The following is a 25,922-nucleotide window of genomic DNA, read 5'->3' as shown; positions in this document are numbered from 1 at the left end:
ACCTCTGCCTGAGAGCAGACAGTGTTACAGAAGTTCAGTCAATTATCTTGATTTTTACACAGGATTTTCCACAGTGAAAAGCAAGACTGTTTGGAAAACAAGCAGGTTGCCAGCAATCCTACATTCCCTAGAGTGGAGAGGAAGGAAAGGAGCAAATGGCACCGCTGTCCTCTCAACTGCTCTTTGTTTATGACAGGTTAGAAGCAACCCTAACAAATGCTGCCTCCAAACCATCCTGACAAGCATTTTTCAGGCAATTTGCCTGCCCTTTCTATTCCTCCCTGAAAAAAGGAAGTTTTTTCCACTTCTGCCACCATCTCTGCCTTCACCTCCCAGCAGAGAGACATGGAAACTCCTGATCCAACAGCTCCTGAGCTGGGTAAGGCAGAGCTGCATATCAAGGCTCTTCCACAAAACTCATCTTGCAGATAAGTAGTTTGTTTTGATAAAAGATCAAATAAGATCTTGGATTGACAAGCCTAAATCATCCCTGGGATCACTTGAATTACTTTGGATTTACACTGGTATAACAGAGACCTAGTTTTGCTTGATAAAATCTTCCCTCTCCTACCAGACATGCTCTCTGTGCAAAAGCAGTGGCTTGTTCCTGAAGGACTCACAGAAAGGCAGAATTCACTTTTCCTAAGGAAATTTTGGAAAACCCTGCTGTGTTTTGAGTTTCTCCTTGTTTCCCAGCTGCCTAGCAATATTGCCCATTTATAAGGTGTAGATACATCAAAGCACTGCCTGGTTCCTGTGGCAGAAGACTTTGTTGTTCCAGGCAGTGACCCTCAGATGTTACTTTTGGACTGCCCTCCTTGGCTTTTGGAGTGGCCATACCTGGAGAGGAGGAGCAGGGAAGTGTTGGACCTCGTAGGAACACCTTGACCGAGTCCTTGCTACCACTAATGTAGAGCAAAGCTCCCAGAAGACAAATGTGATTCAGATGATTCTCTGCAAGGCAAGACAGTAAGATGAGTAGCCAGTGGATCAAAAAGGACAAATTTTCCCAGGAATTTATTAATTTTGTGCAGTATATTTCTTACTGAGCTACCTCCAATGAACTCCAGGATCTATGGACTGGCCACTCACATCCCCTGCACTTCAATGAAATGGATGTTTTGGAGGGGCTGAGGTACTTTCTCATGGTGGCCACGTTTTCCAACTGTTCCTTTTCCCCTGCACCAGGAACTATGCCCTCCTGTTTTCATCACTGACACCCCATGGGAACTTGACCCCTGTGAATTTCCCCACCACTTCCAAGGCAGATATTTTCATTCCACAACCTTCTCCTCTTCAGCAAGGAACATCTGTATGACATGTCCTGGAGGCTTGTAGGGTACTTCCTTCTATGTATTGTTTATCAGCCTAACCTTGACCTAGCATCAGCGTGCAGCCAACTCTAGCACTTGTGCTGACTCCTGCACTTGGTGAGGAAACCAACTCCAAAATCTGCTCCCAGGTGTCTCTGATTACAGAACTCAGGGGAAATTGCTTGGGTATTAATTGGAGAGGTCACCTCCACACCTCAGCTTCATCCGGGCTGAGATTCAAACACAAGGTAAGCATAAAACCATCAGTGCAGTCAAGATTTATTTGCTGCAGTACAGACAGGCTGGAAAGGTAGGCTGTGGGGGAAAAATAATAGTGACGTAATTCTTTGTGAAAACTCCAGGAGCAAGGCGCTTCTTAACATCCTCATCTAAGCTCTGAACTGTAACTGAGATGCTGTGCTTGGGAGTTCACAAGAGCCTTGACTTGGGTACTCAACATTTGCTCAGAAATCATCCTCACTACTTGCAGTGTCTGGTGATTGACTTCTGCCATGTCCTCCCCTCCAAGCTCTATGTTTTAGGGGAAAAATACTGTACTGTAGCCAAAAAGACTATGTAGGAGAAGGAGATGTTCCCAAGTGTACTTTTTTCAGAGATCTTTGACACCAATAGTCTTTCATTGCTGCCAGTCTGAGAAATGAACTCAAGCATAATTTTAAAAGCTCCGGATATGCTTTTTTAAAATGCACTGGGGAAAGCAGCAATTATCCAGCACAGCTGATGAGACTGATGCTTACCAGCAGACAGTCCCCTCACACACCCATAATCTGGATGCCAATGAAACCAATGACATCTTACATACCTCAATTTCCTGCTTTTACAAAGTTTTAGAGAATGGGAATGTTTCAGTGTTGAGGCGAATATGAGTATTTGCCCAGAGAAGCTGTAACTGCTCCATTCCTGGAAGTGTTCAAGGCCAGGTTGCATGGGGCTCTGAGAAACCTACTCTAGTGGGAAGTGTCCCTGTCCATGACATCAGGGTTGGAACTGAAGATAGATGAGGAAGTAGATGATCCTGAAGGTCCCTTAGACCCAAACCATTCCATGATTGTAATTTTAGATGCTCTGTATCACCACTGCAGCCTCAGGCATTGCAGACAGGGTGACAAGGCCCCCTAAGTTTTCAGAGGGTTCCCAGAAATGCTTCTCCACAACCCCCAAAACTATGATGTGTCCAAGGCCTGCCTAAACTTCAGCAAAGCCTGCTGATTTATCTATGGGGTTCTTTTTCAAACTTTATATACTTGGCCCTCCAAATAGCTTTCTCCCATTTTTTTGCACAACACAACTGCATTAGTCAAGTAAATGAATAACGATACAGTTTCTGAGGAGAGCTGTGGTGCTGTCAAGAAGCAGTTGCCTCATTAAATCTGTGTCATATCTACTTTCACTCACACAAGGAGGCATGTCTTGGCTGCTGGACAGTGGTCAGGAGCTGGGAATTTGGGCTTTTTTTGTGTTTTGGATTCTCAGTGTTTTTTTTTTTTTTTTAATGAGTCAGTGTTGCACAGCCTGTAGGATGCAATGACAAAGAAATCAGGAATGCTCTGATGCTGCAAAAAAGTAAATATTAATCCATCTTCTGGAGAAAATTATATGCAGCTCACAGTTAGCATTTTCCTTGCAATGTAGAAGAAGCAGAGTTTCTCCATTTCTCTCCTGACTCTGCAACTGTGCAGTCTCGTGCTGCAATTACTGATCTCATTAATAAAGCACTGCCTGACCTGGCTGGGATTTGGAGAGGAGATCTAGGGAAATGATAGCTATTGCAAGAAGAGGTAGGGCTGATTCACAGCTTGGCTATCTTCCCTCTGAATCAGCAGGAAAATAATTAATATACAGGCTAGCAATGGGAGACAGCAGCCAGCAGTCCTCCTACAATCTGAAGTCCTCCTTATTTTTCAGTAACTCAGGTAATTTTACTTACTTTCCAGTTGTGTTAATTAGCAAAAAATTGTGTGAATCATTTGGTGAGGAAAAGCAAAGACAAAATTATTAGCTTTACCTTTAATTCTCAGTGGAGCCTCTTGTTTAACCTGGGGAAATGTTTGCCACCTAAATGCCCAGGACTTGCCACAATGCTTTTAGTGGACCTCAAGTAGTCTGGGCTGTGGAAGTTCATAATTTCTTCTGCATGGGGTGTGTGGGAGGGATTTGGGATGCCTGACCTGGGTGTTGCATCCTTTGAGAGCCCCTGATCTTGCTCAAAGATTTCCTGGGGGATGGCATTGTCTCATACGTACATCTCTGTATTTTAAAAGGGAAAAAGAGAGAATAAACAGACCCAGCAGCAGTCATACAGCACAGAAAGACCAATCACCATGTATGAGGCTGGGAAATCTTACTGCCCAAGGATATAAATCCATCTCAAAGCATCCAGATTACTTCATCTTTGCATATGGCGTTTTAATGGCTGATGATACACACAGCCAGTGGAATGTCTTTTCATTGTTAGATGTCTGCCAAAAAGAAGGCATTAAGCCAAAAAGAGACAGAGAAAAAAGTGTTTCAAAAGTTCCTATTTCAACTCTGAAGCCTGGAAAAAAAACTGAAAAAGCCCCAACAAAACAACCAGTTTACTGACATCAAAAATTTAGAGAAAAAAGGAAGATTAAATTCCCCTTCACATTCAGCTTCTTACAAGGTAAAAAACCCAAAGGAGGGACAAGGCTTGTATCTAATTGGTCTATTGGGGAATACTTTCCAAGTCTAGCTTTGGAGGGGGCAGGCAGGGGATGCTGTAGGATCCCTGTCCCCAGAGGTTCCAAAGAGGCTGAGCTGTGCAGGGCATGGCAGCTGTAGGGGTGGAGCATCGTGCCAGCTCTCACTGGCTCATCTCGTTCCCCCAAGGGGAAACAAGGTAAGTCCCAGGCACAAACACCCCTGTGCTTTTGGCACAGCTCCCACTGCCACAGTGTGGCTGGGTGCCAGTTTTGATCTGGGGATGAGTTAATCAGCGAGACTCTTCAGCCAGGGACACAGGGCACCCTAATTGGAGAGGCATTGCTCCAGTCATACCCACAGATGAGTGTTATCAGCCTGAGGTCTCTGTCAGGAGAGGTCCCACAGCCTCATGTCTGGGTGAGTGCAAGTGATTGCAGGAATCACATCAGTCACTTCTCATTAGCCAAGCCAACGGAAAAAAAAATCCTTTAATGCGAGACCATAGTAGAGTTTCAGTCTTCATATTGACATGAACCATACCTTCACAGCTCATAGAGATATATGTTCTTTTCCAGGACCCATGTATGAGACTTAAAACTACTGTCACACCATAATGAATAAAATGAGACTTCCCCTGCCCTCTCTAATTTGCTGACTTCTGACTTCAAGCTTCAGGAGCTTGAAGCTTCAAGCTGCCATCTCTGATATTATCAGAGAATATATATATACAATTATAGTATGGCTCTCTAAGAAGAGACAGCCAAGCTGGGCATGGATTCAGGCAGAATAACACCAGGGTTTCATTTGAAATCAGAGGTTGTAAAGAGATGTTCTTTACTTTCAGCCTTCCAACATGATGATGTTTCCACTCCAGATACAAATTACCACCGTTGCTGGAGGTAATTGTCTCCAGTACTGTGTTTAGCACTGTTGAACCTAATTAAGGCAAGAATGGCCAGGTTTTTATTCTGATTTAGGATTTTGCCCTTAATATGTTTAAACATTGATTTCTCCTAAAGCCTGATCATCACGAGTTTGACCTGAGGTTGTTGCTCTCATGGTTTTACAAACCTGACAAGAGGCTGCTGATGTGCCCTGTGATGCTTACTGGAGCGGAGGGGATCTACTGGGATGTAACACAGCTCATGGCACGGAAAAAAGGCTTTTTATGCCACCCTGAACATGAACACAACATGATGTGAGCATATGGACAAAGCCACTTAGTATCAGATGTCCTGGGCGTTACTGAAGAGCCACAACCACTCTGGAGGGATGTGCACGAGTGCCTCGGTTGCAAAGCAAATTGATAGTGAACTGTCAAATCCAGGGGGATGTGGCAGAAAGATTTTCAGCAGAAACAATTCCACAGCGTTAATCAGCCCTCCTGCTTTAATTAATGTCAGCAGCAAGAAAACAGCTGGAGTTTGTTTGTTTTTCAGATAACCTATATAAAAATATCCCTTCTGTAGCAGCTCTGTTTTCATGCTGTGGCTTGCAGGTTCATTGTTGTTTTTCATTTTGTAACTAGCACTTAATCTTGCTTTCATTTCAGCTGAGGTGGGATGTTAAAAATGAGATGACTAAAGAAAAAATCCCAAACAAATAGAAGAAAAAAACCCCAAAACAAATGAACCCTCAGAGGACTCTAAATGAACAAAACCCTGTTAAGCAATAAAACCCTGTGAAGCAATGACTCACAAGTGCCTGGACAGGTTTGCCTGGCTGCAGAGGGGATCTGCTTGTTCTGTTCATCACTTCTCCTACCTGAGAAGTTGGATTTGTCCCCAGGCTTCTACAATACTGCAATATTTTAACAAATGTACTCCGTTCCACTGTTCGGCACTGAGTCAACCCACCAGCTATAAGGAAAAAGCAGTGCTAAGGTTAGACATCCACATAAATCACTGCAGCTCTGATACTCGGCCAGCCTATAAATACTAGGGCTTTGACATCAGTTTACATCAGCAGAGTAACTTGCTTAATTCCATTTCTGCGGGATCATGTGAGCTGCTGTTGATTAGCATTCACCTGCCTGATTTACAGGATGAGAGATCAGAGTCAGCACCCTCGATGTCCCAAGGTGTTGTTGGGTGCTGTGCCATGGGCACGAGGTCCACAGGACCTGCACACGCTCCAGCTGGTCCCTGTGTTCACTCTACGTGTGTGTCAGGGCCACTAATTACTGCTAATTTCATTAAGTTGGTGTGTGCCTCTTGCATGCACTATAAAGTCAGTCTGAGTGAAGATGATTAATGAGGTTGGATGTTTTTAGTAGCTATTTGTATTGCTGTAGCAGCTGGAAAGTGTCATGCACTGAGAGCCTTGGGTGTTGCATGTGAGCAAGGTGAGATATCCAGCTTGGGGGTGACTTACCTTGGAAAGAAGTTTACGAGCCAGGATGCTAAATTAACTATAGTGATTGCAAAATAAGTCTAAAGTAAATCCACAAAGTTTCTGCTTGTAGGTTGGGATGTTTTATACATCGCACACAGTGCTTCACACAACATTAGTTCTGTCTTGGCAAATACAGAGTTTTATGTGTCCCTCACATACAAAAGGTGAATGAGGTGAATGAGGACATCATCCCAGCTCTGTTCCTGCTGAGGGTGCAAGGAACCTCTTCTTGAGCTCGTCACATTTTCTCCTCTTGGGTGACCAAGTTTGCATCGAGGCATTTATCCTTGTCCTGCTTCTGTTAATCCTCTTTCATGCTAGCACAACCATGGTCCATGTCCCCATAGGGACCCATCAGAGAACCCCTCAAAAATGACCCACAGAAGAGACAGACCCATCACAGCTTCATTAGTGACTTCATCGTCTTGTCCATTTCCACAAATTTAGGAACAAATATCCAGGCTAGATAGTCAGCTCCTCTGCTAACTCTGTCCATACAGCACCATGAACAGCCAAATCTATGATTGGAGCCATAGGGATTTAAGTGGTGCAAGTACAGACCTTCACTTTTAGCCTCTGAACAGGCTGAATTAAAAAAAAAAAAAAAAAAAAAACCAAAACAGCAACAACAATGAAAAAAAAAAACAAAACAAGCACCAAGAAACAAAAACCAAGGGGGAAGGAGAGAAATTAATAAAGCTGCAAGTAAATTGGCAGTCTTGAAAGAGAATCATCAAGCTCAAAATTCAATTTTCTGTTTGGGAGGAGGGCTTTGACTGAACCACAGTGTTTTTATCCCCAGGGAAATTTCAAAGCATTACTCAGCTCTAGACCAGCCACAAGCTCAATATGCAAAGTTGGATTTTACCCAGCCTCAGAGTTCTGGCAATGCTTGTCTGCAGAGTCTTGATGTGCCTCTGTATGCAGCACCACTGAGGGGAGATGGCACAGCTTGCCCCAGCCATTTACACCGCTGGCTCTGAGGTTTGCTGCCCTGGGTCTTGGCCCCTGAATAGTTTACTCCAGGTTGTCCCTGCAGATATACAGCTTCAAGAGAGAGAAGCAGGAGAAAAAGGGGTCTCTGAGCATCTGGGAGAACAGCCAGAAGAGGAGAAAAAACCTTATGGTCATTACCAGACTCTGGCTGCCAGGGTGTGACGAGACTTGCTGGATTAGTGCCTGGTTGTCCACAATTCCTGCCTGGAAAGGTTCTGCCCTGCAGTGATTATCCTCCTCTCTCACTGAAGGGAACAGGAAAAGGCTGAAGCAAAGGCTGTGCAAATTGCACACTCTGGGCTGCCCACACGTTCACCTGACTCCTGCCTTCTCCTCTCCCACCCATATCACCGACCTGCAGTCCCTTCTAACTGGTGTGTGCTGGGAAAGGCCTTTGAAGGGAAGATGGTGCTGCAGTGTTTACAGCCAACACTACTCTCTGAGCAAGGCCCAGTGCCCAAAGGGCCCCAGTGTTGCAGACATTTCTCCACAGAAATCCTTTCTTTCGGATTTCTGTGTCTTTGGGAGGCCAGAGGCCTTCGAAGACAAGGTAAACAATTATTATCAGCTGCTGGGGAATGCAACAGGGGCACCTATTTTGATTGGTGATTGGTTCATGTTTTATGTTTATAATTAAGGGCCAATCACCAGTGCAAGCCAGGGGACTGAGTCCTTGGCCACAGCTTTGTTGTGGATTCTTTTTGTATCTCTTCCTAGCTAGCCTAGCTGCTCTGCAAAACCTCTCTCCTTATTCTTTTTAGTATAACTATAATGTATTATATCTTATATTAATAAATCAAGCCTTCTGATTCAAGAAACAAGATTCACCGTCTCTCTCTCACCAGCTGTGCCCACTCAGGCGCGGTAATACCCCAGCACAAGGCAAAGACTGGGGAACTCTACTGCCATGGAGGCTCTTGGCTGCAGGCAGGCAGGTTCTTAATCCATGCAGGATACACAAACCCTGCTGTTGTACTTGCACACCACTGGCCAAGATGTACAACCACCCATCTACTGAACAGCATCCAGAAGAACCAACCAGCCCTGTGCAACACAGACACCAAGAATCACCTGGGAAATGTTGTATTTAAAACAAAATTCTTTAATAGCTTGTAATATAAAGCCACAAATTAGTGCTTGACTGCAGCATGAAAAACAAACGAAACATATTAAATATTTCAAAGCTACTGTGCTTTGGAAAACAAGATACGCTGATACATATAAGCCTAATGTTGGTTACCAGCTGGTTTGGTAGGAAGAGTCAGTTCAGTGTATCAAAACTGTCAATAAGCATTTCTCAGTGTAGCTGTGTTCTACAAGTTAACTGCTACTCATCTGTCACAGTGTTATTATCTATCTGCAACAATGTACTGAATTTCAGGAAGAGAAACCCACATGTTGGAACTCATAGCGTCCACATTAGAAAGTTTGGTCAGGTAATGAACAGGAGATTTCATATCCACTCCAGGTGGATAGATGGTGTTTGATCAGACTCTATCATCATCCACGCATTACACTGAGATCAACAATCAACATGACACAGTCATCAATTTGGAAAATCAAGAGAAAAGCTAGTTTCTGTTCAGTCTAAGGAGTAAATGCTGCTTATGCTGCTTGAAACCCTCTTTTCCAAAATCCAGGGAACAATAGGATACACAAACAAAGTTCTTCCACACCTTTAATGTAGAAAACATTTTGGTACATAACTTGCTATGAGCCATTTTATTCAGCACTGTCTTTGGAGAAACATATATATGTTCCAGAGCTTTGGGGACAGAAGAAGGAATCTAAGATTGTGCTTATAGCTATTCCTGTGGATAAATAAGCAAAAGACCCTTTATCTTTGCATTGTTAAAAATCTTAACAATCTTCTTTTATCAATTTGTGTGATATACATGCAAAAAAGCCTCAAAATTGCAGGCACTGTTTTAGGGTCTCACATCAACTCTGAACTCAGTTCTTCTTAAATCTACAATTACATACTTAGTAAAACCTAAAAAATTTAAAGAAGTAAAATGGGAGAATTCTGCAGTAAAGCAAGAGGTTCAGGCATTAAACTTGCCTCTCAAATTGTACATACAAATCCCTCTGTCCCCAGTCCTGTTTAGAGCATCTGGCTGGGAGCTCCAATAAGGGAGATCCACATAAAGTGCTTGCTTGACTGCTGCGCCCTCACCCTGCCTGTCACTGAACTACACAACCTGAAATAAACACCTCCTGTACAGCTAAATCCCTCACCCAGCCTTCAGAGCCTGGAAAGATGCAACAGCATCAGGAAGGTGGGTAGCCAGGCTCAACTTTGAGTCAGAGGCAGACATGTATTGGATAACTAACAGGAAAGCCAGTAAAAATAGCACTGGGATTCCTGCAGAAGCAGGACTTAAAAAAAAATATTTACCCCCACCTACCAAAGACTTTGTCTTAGAGACCTCAGGAGGAAACACAGCCCCAGATCTCATAAAAGCCTTGTAACAATGAGATCAGGCACTTGGCAGCTGTAGGCAGTTGTGCGTGAGAAACTGAACAAAGAAACCCAAACCCAATTTTAATAGTTACATAGAAAGTTCTCTGTCTTTAGGTTACAGACTCTCAAAATAAGCTGGCAGAAGACATTCCAGATAGGTCAGAAATGCATTCATTCATGTACAAAACATTTCAAAACATGTGTCATGTTCCATCTTCATAAAACCACCTCTAAGTCATCTACAATGAACTGAATGTAACAGAAACTACATCACTTCTGTGGTGAAGAGAGTCAACATGGAAAGTTAAATGTATAAATAGCAAAACATCCAAGTATCTAAAGTGCAGATACCAGGAGGGTGGTTGATGTAATACTATGGGATTCTGTGCTTAATCTTTTGTTATTCTCTTTTCATGTAAGATTTCTTAATCTCCTTCTGGCTGTGCTCTGCTCATGTGTAATAAAGCCTCCATCATTTATCCCTCTTCATGGTAAAGTCTCACAGTCAAACAGCACTTTGCAGTTAAAGCCTCCCACTGCCTACTTATAAAGTGCAGATGGGGTTTAAAGTAAACTGAAAGTTTAACCTGAATATGTTAATCTAAATTACAGGGCACACATTCCCCCGAAATGGATGTGTGTTCCTGAATTCTGATGTCTACTAAAGAAAACAGCATTGCTGCTCTGTTACAGCTCCTCTGTATTGAATTGTTTTACCACCTGCTATTAAAATGCTGTAATGTATCCACAGAGAGAAAACAGGTTTTAAAAAATGGTATTACTGAAATTCTTGAATGCAGATTAAACAAGTTGATAGTGACTGCGAGAAACACTGGTAGTATCGGGAGGATTTTCTGTTGCTGAGATTCACATGGAAGTGTTTGATGAAAAAGACATTCAGCTGCTTGAAATGAGGTGTTAGAAGCAAATCCACAATGGCCAAAAGAACCAACGGCATTTCAAATCATACAATTCGCCTTTAGCCAAGCAAGACAGCACAGAACAGGATTAAAAGAGAATGAAAACTAATTAAAGAGCAATATTTTCCACTATATCCCTCCTAGAAGATTTCACTACACCTGTCTGAATTGAAGTCCTCCTACTCGAATCTCTCTCTAAAGCAGCCAGACTTACACAAAGATGAGTGGCAGACTGAGCACAGGCTGTGGGTGACAGACACCAAACAAGTGAGGATATTTACAGGCAGTGAACAGTCAGCCAGGAATCAATACAACACCACTGCCACTCCCAGGGGCTGCACAGGCTAAGTCAGGCTGCTCTGATGTGCACACATTCAGGCAAATGTAATTAAGGGCACAGGTATGGTACAATACATGACAGAGGTAGACTGGCAAGTGGTAACACCGCATATTTCAACTCTGACTGGAGGGAGTTTTTAAACACCCATGGGCAGTACAGCAGAAAAACCATTAAGATGAAGTCTGGAGATGACTAATACTGCTAGCCAACAGCACTGCCTTTGAAACATGGATGAGATTTCTGCTCACTGGAGAATGCATATCTTGAGCTGTATCTAAAAAAATCTAAATTCCCAGAATTAGGTATGGGTTTGATCTGTACTGTGAGAGCAATTTTGAAGTTTTCCCTCTTATTTCCAAGAAAGAATTTTTCAGCTCATGGACTGCAGAGCTACTTACTGCTCATCTGTGTCAAATTGATTGTTGTACAGTGGCAGATTTCCTGGTTCTTCATAGATGTTAGGGAATAGAAGAGTTCATTGTTATCAAGTCTGTACAACACATCCTGCAGACACCTGCTACTTCCATAATTCTCTTTAAAGTAGCTGCTGTCTGCAGGAAAAGTTTGTGATATACTGCTCTAAGGTGTGTAGAAAAAAAATCAAAATTGTCATACAAGCGATATAAATAAAAAGCAATTAACAGACATTTAACACATTACAGGAGTAAGAATATATCTTTCCAGGCACTAGAAAAGGCAGTCTGAATTTCAATGACATGTAGTTAAAACTGGCTTGTCATTTTCAATATCACTCACAAGATCAGTAAGGCAGTCAAACCAAAGCACCCATGATTTTAGATTATTTATGTTAAGAAGGATACACAGGTAAATTACATTTCTCAGGGTCTAATATAACCTGCTGAAAGAAAGGCTGCTGGCAAGGTAGTAGAAGTGTGCATGTTTTTGCTCATTTGGAATGCAGGAGAAAGCCAATTTGCATTTTTTTTAAAGAAAAAAACATCAACAAAAAACAATACATAAATGAAAAAATAACAGCACTATAAAATTAAAATATTAACTTTTCAATTTTTAAAAAATCCTGACAATTCAATCCAACAAGATCTGAACCCCCATCACAGACTTCCTAGTTGCAAAGAATCAACAAATATAAATATACCATACCATTGCAGAGATGCCTGATCAATAAGAAAGTGGCTTTCCAAGACACTCTGGTTCTTGCAATTAATTAACTAAACAGAGTGCCCAGATCCTTCAGTAACAAAACTAAGGCTACTAAAATAAAGGCTTTTATTCCATTTCCATAAAAATAGTATCATACCAAGCAGATGTCACAAGTGACTGTTGATATGTCTTGCTGCTGCACTGCTTCTCTTACGAGACTCCTTCCCTAACTTATGAACACATGTAAACATACTAAATGAGAAAATGGGATACAGTATGTGGAAAAATGCTTGAGAAAGCCTGGAGGTGAACAGGCAGGCACTTATTTTCAAGCTACATTTTTGAAACAGTTCTCAAATATCTTTATAAAAAATATACCTTCTGGATAATTAAAGACACCTGATCCATAACAGCTTTTTCCTACCTCTGTGCTAGTTCTGCTAAGTTCTTTCAGTCTGAAGAGCACTCAAATTTCCCAGCACAGATGCTGACCTTGTCTATGGAACTGGAACCTACTGATATCAAAACTATTCTGAAATTACCCTTCAGGTGTCTTTATAGGGTGCACAGGTTGAAATGCACTGCTATCAGCATGTGCTTAAACCTCATTGAATTCACTCAAGGTTAAGTATCTTTTTCCAATGCAGTTTGGGGTTATTTGATCTCAAGGGTCCAGGGTTGTCACATAACAGAAGCCACATTTTAATGTGGAGGTTCACATCAGTAGAAGAGTTACTGATGGATGTGAGAGATGCAGAGAAACTGCAAACAGAGAAAAGAGACCATTTTAGCCAGCACTGATTGTTCAATAGTCAAGACTCTGAGACCTGGGAAACAGCTTTACAGCTATATTACCATGCTTTGCTGCTGTGAGCACATTGTAAATCAATACAAAATGGGATTTTGGATCAGTCTGAGTGTTTCCCTTTTTTCTTCATGGCAAGAAGGACAAATCAGTCAGAGCATCGAAAGCAGACAAAAATTGCATAGAATGGCGGCAAGTAGGCACAGAGATAGACTCTGTTTGTTGCCCCAAAATTAAGAGCATCAAAATCACAGCCTTCATATGAGGTATATTTTGAAAAACTGTGTTAGTTTAATGTTTTCTTTAAATTTACTTACTAACTTTCATCAGCTGGGTAGATAAAATTTGCAGAAAACAGTTTGTCCCCCTCATTAATCCCCTAAGTCTGGTTTCAAAAGTTGGTCAGCTTTCTCACAGACTAAGAATGTGATAGATTAAAAGCAAGCAAAGCACTGCCCCTTGTATTTGGGGATATCCTCAGCCTCAGTCTTGTCCTTTACTCCTCCTTCAAAGTTTCTGAATAAGATGCTGCTGAAAGTCCCACCAATATTTAAGACTTGTAAAGTAAGAAGATGATGAATTCAAGGCTGAACTAGAGCACATCTAAGGTGTTTGTCAATCTGTAGTATGAATGGGAAATGGGAAGTTGAAGAAAGGGATAGAAAAGTTAGGTATGTAAATAGCAATTACAAAAAATTTTAAAAGAGTGTTTCTTATGTTTCTACAGTCACTCCACATGTTTGCAATGAATCACGGGTCAAAAAATTAGGAACTGAGCTCCCAGATGCAAACAGGAACACCTATAAAGCTTCACCATTTCAGTATCTTCCGCTGGTCACACTTTGGAACATCCTCCATGAGGAACCTCTCAGTTGGACTAAAGAGAAAACAAGCTTGGTAGAAAATTAACTAAATGGCACAGGTATCCCAACCATTTTGCTTAAAATATAAATTGCAAAGGAGGTTGTGGAAAAGCAAGGTAGAATAAAGGCCTAAATCAACCATTACATACTTCATTAATTGTATAAAAGTGCAAGGTTAAAGTAGTTTGGGTTAAGCATTCAGTTCACTATAGGCCACACAGATGCTTAACTTGGCCATCAATTGCCTAGTTTTGTCATTTTTGTCATTCAGTTACTAATATTAGTTTAGACCACAGAAAGAACAAAAACTGAATGAAAAAATGTAAGCAATCCACTTCAAAAATGGTTAGTTTTCTGTGACCAGCACGAAATATTACCGCAATATCATCAGCTGTACAATATATACATAAAACCCTTGTGTCTTAATCTTTGTTTTAACAACTTAGAATAAAGCTGCACTAAGTGCTATTTCCCTAGTGTGCCAGCTCTTTGCTCTGTTCCAGCCGACTGGCCTTGCAGCACAGAGAAGTCCTTTAATAGCAATGGTACTTGGATTGATCCAGAATTTTGACACTTCAGCCTGAGCAACTGTTGAAATGCTTTATTCAGCCAGGCCAGGTGATCGCGTGCGGCTGCCCAGGGCTCAGTCAGAGGTTCTTGGGTGGCTCCACAAGAAGAACAGGCCATATTCCAAAAACAAACTGTCAAAAGAAAAATAGGAATAGGGGAAAGATTCCTTGGAACATTATGTTTCTTGGAACTGAAACCAAACACTATTAAACATAATCTAATGATAGGATGAAAGGGGAATGGCTTTAAAATGAAAAAGAGTAAGTTCAGATTGGATATTAAGAAGAAATTCTTTACTTTGAGGGTGGTGAAATACTGGCATGGGCTGCCCATAGAAGCCATGGATATTCCACCCCTGGAAATGTTCAAGGCCAGGTTGCAGTACCCGAAGGGCTCTGAGTAACCTGGTCTAGTGGAAAGTGTCCCTTCCCATGGCAGGGGGGCTGAAACTAGATAATCATTGAGATCCCTTCCACCCCAAACCATTCTGTGATTCTAGGAAAATTTCAACTGCATTTCTTGGGATGTAAGCAGAAGTTAAAGACAGTACCCTAACAGGCATAATTATTGAGCCCCACCAACAGTTCAAAGCACAAGATATCCAAATGTACACTAATAAATACAAAATACAGCTTGCTTACCTTCACCTTTGGCCTGTGTTTCAGGAAAAGTGTCCTTGTATATAAACTGAGGAGAAGGAAAAAAGCATGCTTAAAATTTCAAGCATAAGACAGCATATAAAATAAGGATTTCCTGATTCCAGTTTCATTTTCCAACTATAAAAGAATTGTTTCTGTGATTGCAGAGCTACCCATTCTGCCTAGATTTAGTCAATTCAGGAGATGTTAACCTCCAGTCAATCGCCCTGTAGCAGACTAATCCACAAAATAATTTACCCTATCACCTATGTGGGGAGAAAGAAAGAAACCCTGAGAGGTAAAAAAAAAAAAACTAACCAACAAAGAAACCCCCAGGGACTGGAGTCTGCCATTTTAGAAGGATGAAATTAAATCAGTGTACCACAAAATACAGCAGATGTTAAAGGGGGAAAAAAGCAGCATAGCTTGATTCTACATCTTATTCTTAGATGCTTTCTCCTCTCAGTCGATCTTTTCCGGTGAATGACCTCACATTTTTTTAAAAGGCAATGCCACTTTGTGGCATGTTGGGAAAACTTTGCCTATGCTTGATTCCTGCAAGGAATTTTTTTTGAGGCAATATTCTAAAATATTACCTCAAGCTCTTTAGAGTAGCAGACAACCTGTAAACTAAAATGGAGCAACTGTTTTCCATATACCTTGACATATTTCTATGTATATATACATTTACATATACGTAGGCAAATATGCCTACATATATGTAAATGTATATATACATAGAGATATATATACACATAAATGTAACAATGAGCTATCAGGTCATCTAATGGAACTGTACTTATTTTCCTTGCATTTTCCTTTTATTAGTTATTTTAACATCGGACAAAAAAGGTCAATTCTATGTTAGATGTAGAAAAATTGATATATAATCAAGTTCTCAACTACACAGGATGTAAACATATAACAGACATTCTCTTTGTTATTGTTAAGTGGTAAAATTTTATTTAATTAGATGATGAACGAACAGCAGAAATTCTTCACATTTCAGTTTACATTCTATTCTTGTCCCTGGTTCCACTAGATGGTGGTATAGAGCAAAAATGAGAAAAATCTGCTGCCTCCAGACTTGCTAACTTACATTCTTGTTTAAGCCCTTTTGAGAACAGCTCCTCTAAAACTACTTTAGCCATCACCTTCTGCACTACAGCAGGATGCCTGCTGGTTTTCAGGAGTGACAGTGCCTATCAAAAGATTTGTTAAGCTCCTAAATTTAAACATGTTTTAGTACTTCAGGATTGCTGCTCAAGAACAGACAAGTATTAATGGCTTACATTCTGAAATTAATATACTGTCAAACAGTTTTGGTTTAACTGCCACAGGCTTCCCATTTCTGAATTAAATTTTCTTGAAGAATCATGACTATTTAAAGACTAGTGATTACATTTTGAAAAATATAGATTAGTTTTAAGAGAGTTTTTAGATCAGTTACAAAGAGGAAAGAAAACAGTACACCAGTTTAATAAGTCATTTTCCTGCTCTTCTGGATGGTACAACATTCTGAAGTCCATCTGAAGCTGAGAAAACTTGTAAGATCTCTGTGAACTTCCAGTTTAGAAAACATTTCCTACCTTAGCAGGATATGAAGGTAAGAACCCAGGCCTGTGAGAATATGCCACCATGCATGAAACTGTGTCACAGCTCCCACCACAGGAGGCATCTTCTCTCGTAATGCTCTGAAAGAAAGGAATACCATGCAATGGAATAGTTTTTCCCAGCTAAGCAATCTCAAATCACAATGTTGGATTATCAGATCACACATTATTGTTTCCATATCTCAGGCATGTGCTGGACAGGGGAGGCTTAATGAAATCAGGCTTTCAGCAGGTGAGGAGCAGCACTTACAATTTACACTGCCAGTACAAAGAGATATCAGACTTTCTTATACATTTAAAGAAAACAGACATTTCCTCATATGATGAGTGACCAATTTCTTCTGGACTCAAATTTCAGGGAATATACTTATGGCATCCCACAGTCCCAAATGAATCCTACCACCCTCCTCCACAAGACCCTGTGAACTACTGTCAATAGGATGAAATGTTGAGTTTAAGGTCCAAGAGAGGAAATGAGATTTATCAGACATCATCACTTTAAATTGGGCATTCACACCACCTATTTTGCAGGTACATGGAAGCTCAACTTGCCTTTATCTGTTGGACTCTTAAAACAGGGACAAAATGGGTGTTTAATGAGGAAGCAATTAAAGGAGAGGGTCTGAGATACTCCACCAACATGCTTTGTATTTTGTAGTTATGGGGTGTGAGCTACTCGAGAAGGGGCTGAGGGATGGAGATAAAGAAATAAAGAGAAGGAACTACATTGCTCTTATTTCTCCTGCTCATTAGGCTTCTGCAGATAATGCCTATTTTGGTTGATGGTGGAGGAACTGTTTGCATCTGCTGGTCTTTTTTTCCACTTTAATTTCACTTGTCAAAATAAAAAGTGGAAAACAACGATTGCATGTGTTAAGCAAGAAAAATCTGCAACTCCTGGAATACGTCCTTACTGCTTGATATTACAGTGCTTAGTCCAAAGCTGCTCAGTCACAATTACTAGCACAAAGCTCCAATTGAGTCAGCCCAGCAATGACACAGTGGAACATGCAGCCTGGCACAAACTTTGAGCCTTTGGATGGCAGGAAATTTCAAAGCTCAAATTCAAAAGTGCGTGGTTCCAACCAGAGAAAAAACTGAGTGCTACAGAGTTTTTGCTATTTTGATTTTTTTTTTAAATAAGCTGCAGATTTACTAAAATATGGAACAAAAAACCCTGAATCAAAACCCAGTTTTGAACTTTAAAACCAAACAGAGCAGGTAGGTGGATGATTCACAAGCTAGACATCCAGAGAATAAAGAATTTCAAGGGATTTGAATGTATTTTCTCCAAGGGTTCAGAGTATAATACCTTCTGGAGAAATCCAAGGCTCTGCAGATGTCTGACTAAAGCTAGTAAACAAGCATATTTTTTTTTTTCTATCACCATAACCACACAAGTCTTACAGGAAAGATGCAAACTTTTTTTCCCCTTATGAAATGAGGAGGGAAGAAAGTGCCTCAGCAGCTGGTGTCATTTTTGGGCCTAGGAACCAGTTCAAAACCTCCATGGACCCACAGCAGCTCAGCAGGTTTGGTGAATTGGGGGTTGTGATCTCACCAGTGACGTGAGGCAGCTGCAAAAATCAACGCTCATGCCAATATTTGCAAAGTAACTGTAAACCGATGCCAAATTATTGGGCCAAATCCAGCACAGTTATCCGTGCTGCCAAATAACTACTCTATCCCATCTATATCAAGTGCTCCTAGGGATGAGGATCATGTATTATATTAATTTTTAAAAAGTTTCAAGAATACTCTGTTGGAATTAACTTTCAGTTTGCTTAACCCAGCACAGGGATTGAAGAGCCGGAAGGGATGGAAAACTTTAGACTTCTTTACAGCACACTGTTATTTAGCTCTTACAAACCAGCCTACTAGGACAATTCTGTACAACACAGATTCCATGGCATAACGGTGTTTCAAATTGTCAAAAATGTATTTTTCTGAATGCTGGAATTAACATTTCCATCTCCTCCAGCTTGCTGAACAATACATGAATTGCAACTAAGTGCTGTTTATCGGTAACATGGATATTGAAATAGGTATTTCCTGAGCAGTAGTAGCAGAAGTAGTTGTGCATGTCTTCTTTAACATGCAGAACTACTGGTTTTGATATTTTCATAGGAAATGGAAGAGCAGAAAAGAAAACCCAAATGAGCAGGATAAAAAACCATTCAGATGAAATCAAGTCTGAATAACAGGCTTTAGTCATCCACAGACTCTCAAAATTACTTCAGTGACATTATTTCTCTCAGTTTAATTTGAAGTTAAATAGAAATTAAAAACAAAAATTCTATAAATGGTTAAAAAAATTTAAAAACCCCTGTTGAGTGCTGACTCTAGTCATGAGCAATCTGCATAAAATCTCATGGATGTTTTGTAGGCAGCATGCCATACATACAATGAGATGGACTTGAATATGCACCTCAGAAATAATCCAATCTTCGTACTTAAAGGCTATTAAGAGTTATCCAGACAAGTGAAAAAACTCACCTCAATTTATCACAGAAAATGTTGTCCACATTCCAGAGAAAAAATCCCATTAAAAACACAGTTAAAGATGTATATCCTAAACCTCTAAGCCATGGGTATACCCTAGAGAGAGAAATAATGCAAAGTTTAGTTCAGAATGGTTAAAGATACAGAAATATACTAATATATACTACACTAAATATGTGTAAATACAGAAATGCTGTTATATGTAAATAAAATTCTTTATCAATTTGGTTTTTCCCTCAAAAGAAAAAAATACCAACTTCAAATATCATCTGTTTAAATATTGTATTTTACTTCTTCTCTCTCCTGATCTCATATTCTCTGAGACTGTTCTTTTACTTTTACTTCTGTAATTATAAACGTTTTCTAAAATACTGCCCTCTCTGAGTGAAACCAAAAAGTGGGAAAACTAAAGTTGGCTAAAAGGTACTAATTCTTCAGTCCTGTGTATATTCTTTCATTAAATAAAAAAAAAAGAAAAAAAGATCTCTGTTAGCAAGTAGGACTCTCATTCCCAAAAGAAGAGGGTCTCTGCCAAGAGATGATATCTCTGTACCAGGGAATTTGTATATATATGGTCTTTCAAAATTCCTCTTTTTTTCAGTGTAGACCACCATGACCAACAACTAACTAAATCAATGGTATTAAACCCCAGTACTTTTATGTTCATCTTTTAGTTGGATGCTACTGGAAATAGAAAAATGTCAATTTAATTTCAGCAGAAAAAAATTTTTCTTCAAGATATGGAAAACACACTGAAGAATCAGATGCAAGAAAGTGCATCATTAATAAATTTACTTTCCCTATCCACATTCAGGTTGGACCATGAAATTGTAAACTTCCAACATGGAAGGCTCCTTTCCCACTAATAAGACAAGTCCAAAAGTAAAACCAAATCCAACCCTGAAAGGCTGCCATGAAATACTGTTCAAGTTATTTTTAAGCATTATGAATGCACAGTTGAGATTCTGGGTTAAAACACATTCTTGAGCTGCCTTTTCCTCCACTGTGTGTGTTACAGCACATTTCAGAGCTGTGAGCACTGAGAACCAAAATGTGCAAAACACAACATGTAGCTTGCCCTGTGGAGGAGGCTCTAACCAGACACAAGCTGTACATATTTACAAATTGACTGCCAATATAAACTAGCAAAATTATTATTTGTTTAGTCTAATAAATGTGTGGAGCACCATGCAGTACATAGCCAAGACTACACTGTAATATTACCCCCTCAGAGCTCCAGAGACAAGCAAGACCATGACACAACAGAGACCTAAATAGTATATCAGACATGCTGGCAATTAGGTAATTATAGCTGGAATTATTGAGGAATAAACAGTGGTGTTTTGTGAAGGAATCAACTGGCATCACTTATTAACAGGGAACGTGCTTTGTGAACAGAGAACAACATTTGCCCACTTGCAATCTTGGGAGGAAACAGAACTAAGAAAGAGATGAAAAGTGTGGGGGGAAGAGGCAGGAAGAGGAACAACTGGTGAGGATAGGATGAGGTAGTAGCCTGAAAGGAATAACATGCTGTTCTTTGGAATTTTTACTGTAATCTCAGAGTGACTTCAAAACCCACTCTAAGAAATACGAGTGACAGGAAGTGAAGATACAAGAAACAAGCAGAAATCAGGGTCAGTATGTAAGCTGGAAAAGGCTTTGTCAAGTGCTAGCACTACTGATGGAAATACAGGAATATGTTCTAGCCGTGCAGAGAAAGTAAATCCAAAAGTGTGCTTGGGGATGAATTTTAGAGAAAAGAAAGGGTACCTTCATGTTGGCAGAACTTCTCTAGCAGAACTAATTTAAAATTAGTAGTAGTTTAGTTAAAATTTAGAAGAAGTTTAAACCTACTTCTCTTCCCATCCCAACTTTCTACCCAGTTTGCATAGTAACCAACAAGGGAACCAAGTCTTTGTAGGGGGCTGATTCAATGAAGTGATCAAGCTAATTAAGAATATACACTCCAAGCCCCTAGAACTGAAGTGAAAAGTAGTTAGGACTTCAGACACAGACTTGGCAGGAGCAAAACAATCAGTGATTCTTTGAGAGGGAAGGTGGTGATGTTATTGATAAAGACAGAAGACTATGAAATGTTTCAGAAATAATGAGAAAGCATAACTGTGTGGAACTTGCAGATGCAGAAGAATAGGAGGCCCGAGAGTTTGTCTACACAGACAGAAAGAAATTTAATCTAAAAGACTAGAACTGTGTTAAATCCTTGAATAAGGACAAAATTAAAATGACTTCAATTTGATTCAATTTACTTCCCCTTGGGGGCGAATAAACATAGTGTCACTTAAGATCTCTAGGCGAGGATTAAAATTTCCAGTCCATAGATTTAAAAAGTGCCTTTAAATTGATGATTGCTTCTGAAGCTGCAACACACTATCAGTTTTAAGTTCTTCTTGCTTAATAAAAAAGTCTGTGAACATTTGCACTTGGTCTGTGGGAATTTCTTGGGGAAAGCCAAACCACATGAACTGAAATGGCAATTGGAAGGTGATTCAATGAATGTACTTGATTCTTGTGGGCCTCTACCAACTCAGAATATTTGAGAATTCTATACTTCAAATTCACATTTTGTTAAATTCTTCCTTGTGTTCCTGAACAGACATAGGTGGAACTTGAAACAAAGTTTAACAAAAATCACATTTAGAATGATGACAGAAATAAGTAATTTTCAGAAGCAATCCCCAAATGCATGAGAACACCAAATATTCACAGGAGATAGACAGAAATGGGCAACCAACTGAGCCCCTGAGAGCTAAAGGTATGTGTTTACTTCAATACTGATTAAATTCCATTTTCCTTCCATTTACCTCCCTTTTACATACCATTTTTAGAGTCTGTGCTCTAATGATTCTAATACTTCTCAGTATCTCCTAGCGCTTTTAATACCTTTTGTTTGTTACAGTTTTAATTTGAATTACCATAGCATTATGCTTGATTTTATCCAATAAAAATTGTGAGAAAAACTATCATGTGTCATTATTTTTTAAATACTTGAGCAGGGAAGAGGAAAGGAAATTACTAAGTGATGGTTCCACTCTGCAGTCTTAGTCTTAGCACTCTCCCAGTATTATCATTAGAGTTTGGACATTAGCAGCAGATTTCACACTATCCAGCAATAAGAAGACAAACTCCATTTCTGTTTAAATCCCAGTCTAACAGCTGAAGCCATCAGCAGAACACCTGACAGTAAACACTGACCATAAGTGTAGAAATCTCAGTTTAGTTTAACGTTATCACAGTGGCTTCAAAAAAGTGCAAGGTGATGAGCCAAACCCTTTCAACCCAGGGGAGTCCAGGAGCTAACATTATGTACCTAGTTAAATAAATTCTCCCATTGCCAATTTCTCGTGCTAAGCTGACAAAAAAAAAGGTGCAAATACTATGTTGTAACTTACAATGCTGAATTAAATGGTTACTTACCATAACACTATATAAACAGATCTTAGAACTATGATGGATACTAGTGTTCCATACATGATCTGAAAATAAAAAAAGAGATCAAATTCAGCAGTTGGATTCAAGAGACCTTATAAAATAGTCCAGGAGTAAAAACTTTTGAAGCCTCTGTTTGTTTTTTTATTTTTACATCTCAGGAAAATAGCATTTCTTCTAACTTCATCTCCAGAAAGCCTTCTGTTAAAGTTTAAATAAAAGTGTGATTACAAAGCATGTCCTTTATACAATTGCAGGAAAAGTCAGTTGTGTAAAACCAATGTTCCACTGTTCTGAATTAGAAAGCAAACACTAGATGGCACTCAGAAAGCATTCTGAAATCAAAAACGGTAACCAAACCCTATTATCTCTTCTCGGTGCATTTTAGCCCAGGATTGTGAAAGCATCAGCTAAAGCTGTTTTTGAAAGCTGTACTTCTTTCATTGATACTTGATTAGTATGTTTTCCTGAAAGCAAACACCTGGGTAGACTATGTGCTATTCCCACACTGAGCATCACTATGGGGAGAAACTTTCCAGGAAGCATTTCAAGCAACTATTGCAGATTGTTTGGATTCAATATAATTATATAGTGGGAAGGCTGCACAGTCTGAAAAGATCCATGAGCAAAATCAGACTCATTGTAGGCTTGATGAATTTGAATGCAATCACCTGACTTATAAAAAGTCAAAGTAATATATTTTTTTCCCTCGTGATCTTTAAATCACTCTCTTTTGTTCACAAACTTAAAATCCATGTAACAGCACCTCAAAGACACAAAGATTAAAGAAGAGAAAAAAATTTAGCCAGTCATGCCTGAGAGTGATGTAGAAGTCACTGCAGCAGAGAGGATTTTTAGACACTGGTGACATTCAATTACTTTCTTTATCTTTTATTCTGAACACTGGTTTCCTTCATCCAAAAGGCAATTTGTTCCAAGCAGCTGTGCTTTGCTCTTTTTGCCTCTCTCCAGTGGCCCACAGGCCTTCCAGTAATTTTTCCTTCCTTGTTCACTGACTTAACTTTCTCATCTTGCTTCTAGTTAGCTACTATCTAATTCTGCCTTTGCTTAACATGAAATAGAAAAGTTATAAACCTTTGCTGTCTTTTTTTAAAGGCCACTAAACCTCACAGAAAAAGTGTGCATACAAACCAGGGTTCTTACCATGTTCTAGTGACCTCGTCATATCCCTTCTTCTTTTCCACTGTCTTTGAGACAGGGACTGCCTCTCAATCTGCTGTAACTGGGACATTCAGATCCTACTATCCTGTAAGCATGTCTAGTCATCTCACATAAAAAAGGTTACTGTAATAGTGCAAAGTGAAACCTTCCTTCCAAAAGTCCATAAAGGCAAATCTGCAAACTCTTTTTAGATTTAAGGACAAGGTTAGTAGTGCACTGTATTATCAGTGCATATATACAGAACAAGACGGACAACAGAGCCCTTATGGTTGACAACAGGTAAAATAAGCCCAATACTGACTATTCAAAGTCAGTCAGCACAGCAGCTCTTCATTTGCATTCAGAACAAGATTAAAGAACTTCAGTAAATAAACTACTACTATTGTGTGTTCTGCTCTGTAGAGCTAAACAAAGCAAAACTATTTGAAAGGCTAATTGGTTCTGGCTTGTAATTTATACAGAGCTGTTAGTTAATTCCAGTCCCCTTATTGAAGTACAGCACGTAAACCAGGAAAAAAAGAAAACCAACACAACCTGCTAGACACAGCCTGAGTATCAAGTGCTTATCAGTCCCAAGCTAAGGATAGGAAGGAGAGTGCTCAGGTGTGCTAGGTGCTGCCTGCTGGTACAATTCTTCATTACTAACATTTTACCTAAAAAGATCCCACCACACAAATATATTATCAGACTCATTTAAAATAGCTCTTTTCATTTTTTCTAATCAAATCCAGCAATTTATTCTAAGAGAGGGATGGTGCACAGGAAGATACTCATAGGCAGAGCTCCTCCAGGATCCAAATTACAGTTTGATTTGCTGATTTTCTCCTTCTTAAAATTTCCATCACTAAAGCACTCCTTTGCAGTACAGATGTGGGAAAAACCTATCCATTAAGAGCAATTTCTGTCATACACATTAGGGGTTGTGACCACCCTTATGCTTGTACCCAAATTGCTTTTGAATTCTTTGTACAGGGAGTTCAATAGTGTCAGACTCTACCTAGAGAAACAGATCTTACAGGCAGCCCAAAGCCCAGGTAAAATGTTACCTTTTTCAGCAGTTGCTAAAAGTAGGAAAGAGCAAAAGCTAAGAAAAGCTTTCTTTGCAGAGTTTCTGGCTTGATATTTCCTAGTGAGTTAATGGCTTGCAGAAGAGGACAGTATTAATGGAGGAAGGAAGGGGGGAAAAAAAAGAAAGAGAACCTTGGAGTGACTGAAGAAAAATATGCCCATCGTTGACACTTCAATTTTTTGCCTTTTCCGCTTCCCCACCCAAACAGGTTGTTAGCAGTAAAACGCATTTGTGTTTAAAAGCCTGTGAAAGACTGGAACAACAAAGGGTTCTGCTCTGCATGCTCCAATCCTCCTCGCTGAAGGTGAGCACCCAGGAGATACTGCTGTGATATACAGAGACTGCAGCTGCTCACCTCCCCCAGCTGTTTCTTTAGAGGCTACACATCAAACTGCACAGCTTAGTTCAGATGTCAGGCAGCAGTGCTTACTTCATCTCTTTTACCATCCATGGCTTTACTATTTTTATCATGGTAAAACTTTGTTAGGTATTACCCATCCATCCAGAGAAGGACAAAGTATAATATTATATAAAAAAAGAAAAATCTGCCTTATTCAAGTTAGCTCAATTTTTTCCATTCCTTTAACTTCTTTTGTCTTTCTTGTCTTTAACTAAGACATCATTTAAATGACAGATGACAACCCAAGCAAGTTTTCTGCTATTTTGTCTCACACTGCCATTAAACTGTAAGCCAAAGAACATAATTTTACTGCAATTGAAACAAAAAGAAAGATCAGAATCTCAATCTTCTGTTACCACTAGACAGTTCCCTCTTTGCTGTTTCAGATGCAAATAAAGCTCTGCATATTTCAGCTTTGAAGGTATCTTTACAATTGAGGGAAAAACCCAAAGTCTGATGAAGACACAGTGGATTGTGTCATAAGAAGGTGAAATATGAATAACTTCCTAATTCACAAATGGGAAGTAAGCACTTCAGGGCTCAATGTCTGGAAGCATTTTTAATGTGGAGGCAATTAAGCAAATCATACATAAAAT

The 25,922-nt window shown here is 39.8% G+C and overlaps 1 protein-coding gene across 1 annotated transcript in view; it reads right to left on the bottom strand.

The window, feature by feature from the left end:
• Positions 1 to 8,469: 8,469 nt before the first annotated feature.
• The window catches only part of ACER3 (alkaline ceramidase 3), a 56,357-nt gene continuing 38,904 nt past the window's right edge, over positions 8,470 to 25,922 (bottom strand). Inside the window, exons 7-11 of the mRNA XM_059491562.1 lie at positions 22,664 to 22,722; positions 19,220 to 19,321; positions 16,700 to 16,804; positions 15,114 to 15,159; positions 8,470 to 14,603 (exon numbers count right to left, since the gene is read on the bottom strand). Of these exons, the coding sequence (XP_059347545.1) occupies positions 14,550 to 14,603; positions 15,114 to 15,159; positions 16,700 to 16,804; positions 19,220 to 19,321; positions 22,664 to 22,722 (366 nt within the window). The 3' untranslated portion in view covers positions 8,470 to 14,549. The remainder of the gene's footprint in view (positions 14,604 to 15,113; positions 15,160 to 16,699; positions 16,805 to 19,219; positions 19,322 to 22,663; positions 22,723 to 25,922) is intronic.

The sequence above is a fragment of the Ammospiza nelsoni genome, chromosome 2 (assembly GCF_027579445.1).
Source record: "Ammospiza nelsoni isolate bAmmNel1 chromosome 2, bAmmNel1.pri, whole genome shotgun sequence".
In the NCBI taxonomy this organism is placed as follows: Eukaryota; Metazoa; Chordata; class Aves; order Passeriformes; family Passerellidae; genus Ammospiza; species Ammospiza nelsoni.
Note: the sequence above shows the minus strand (reverse complement) of the source record. Positions and strands in the feature narration are given on the sequence as shown.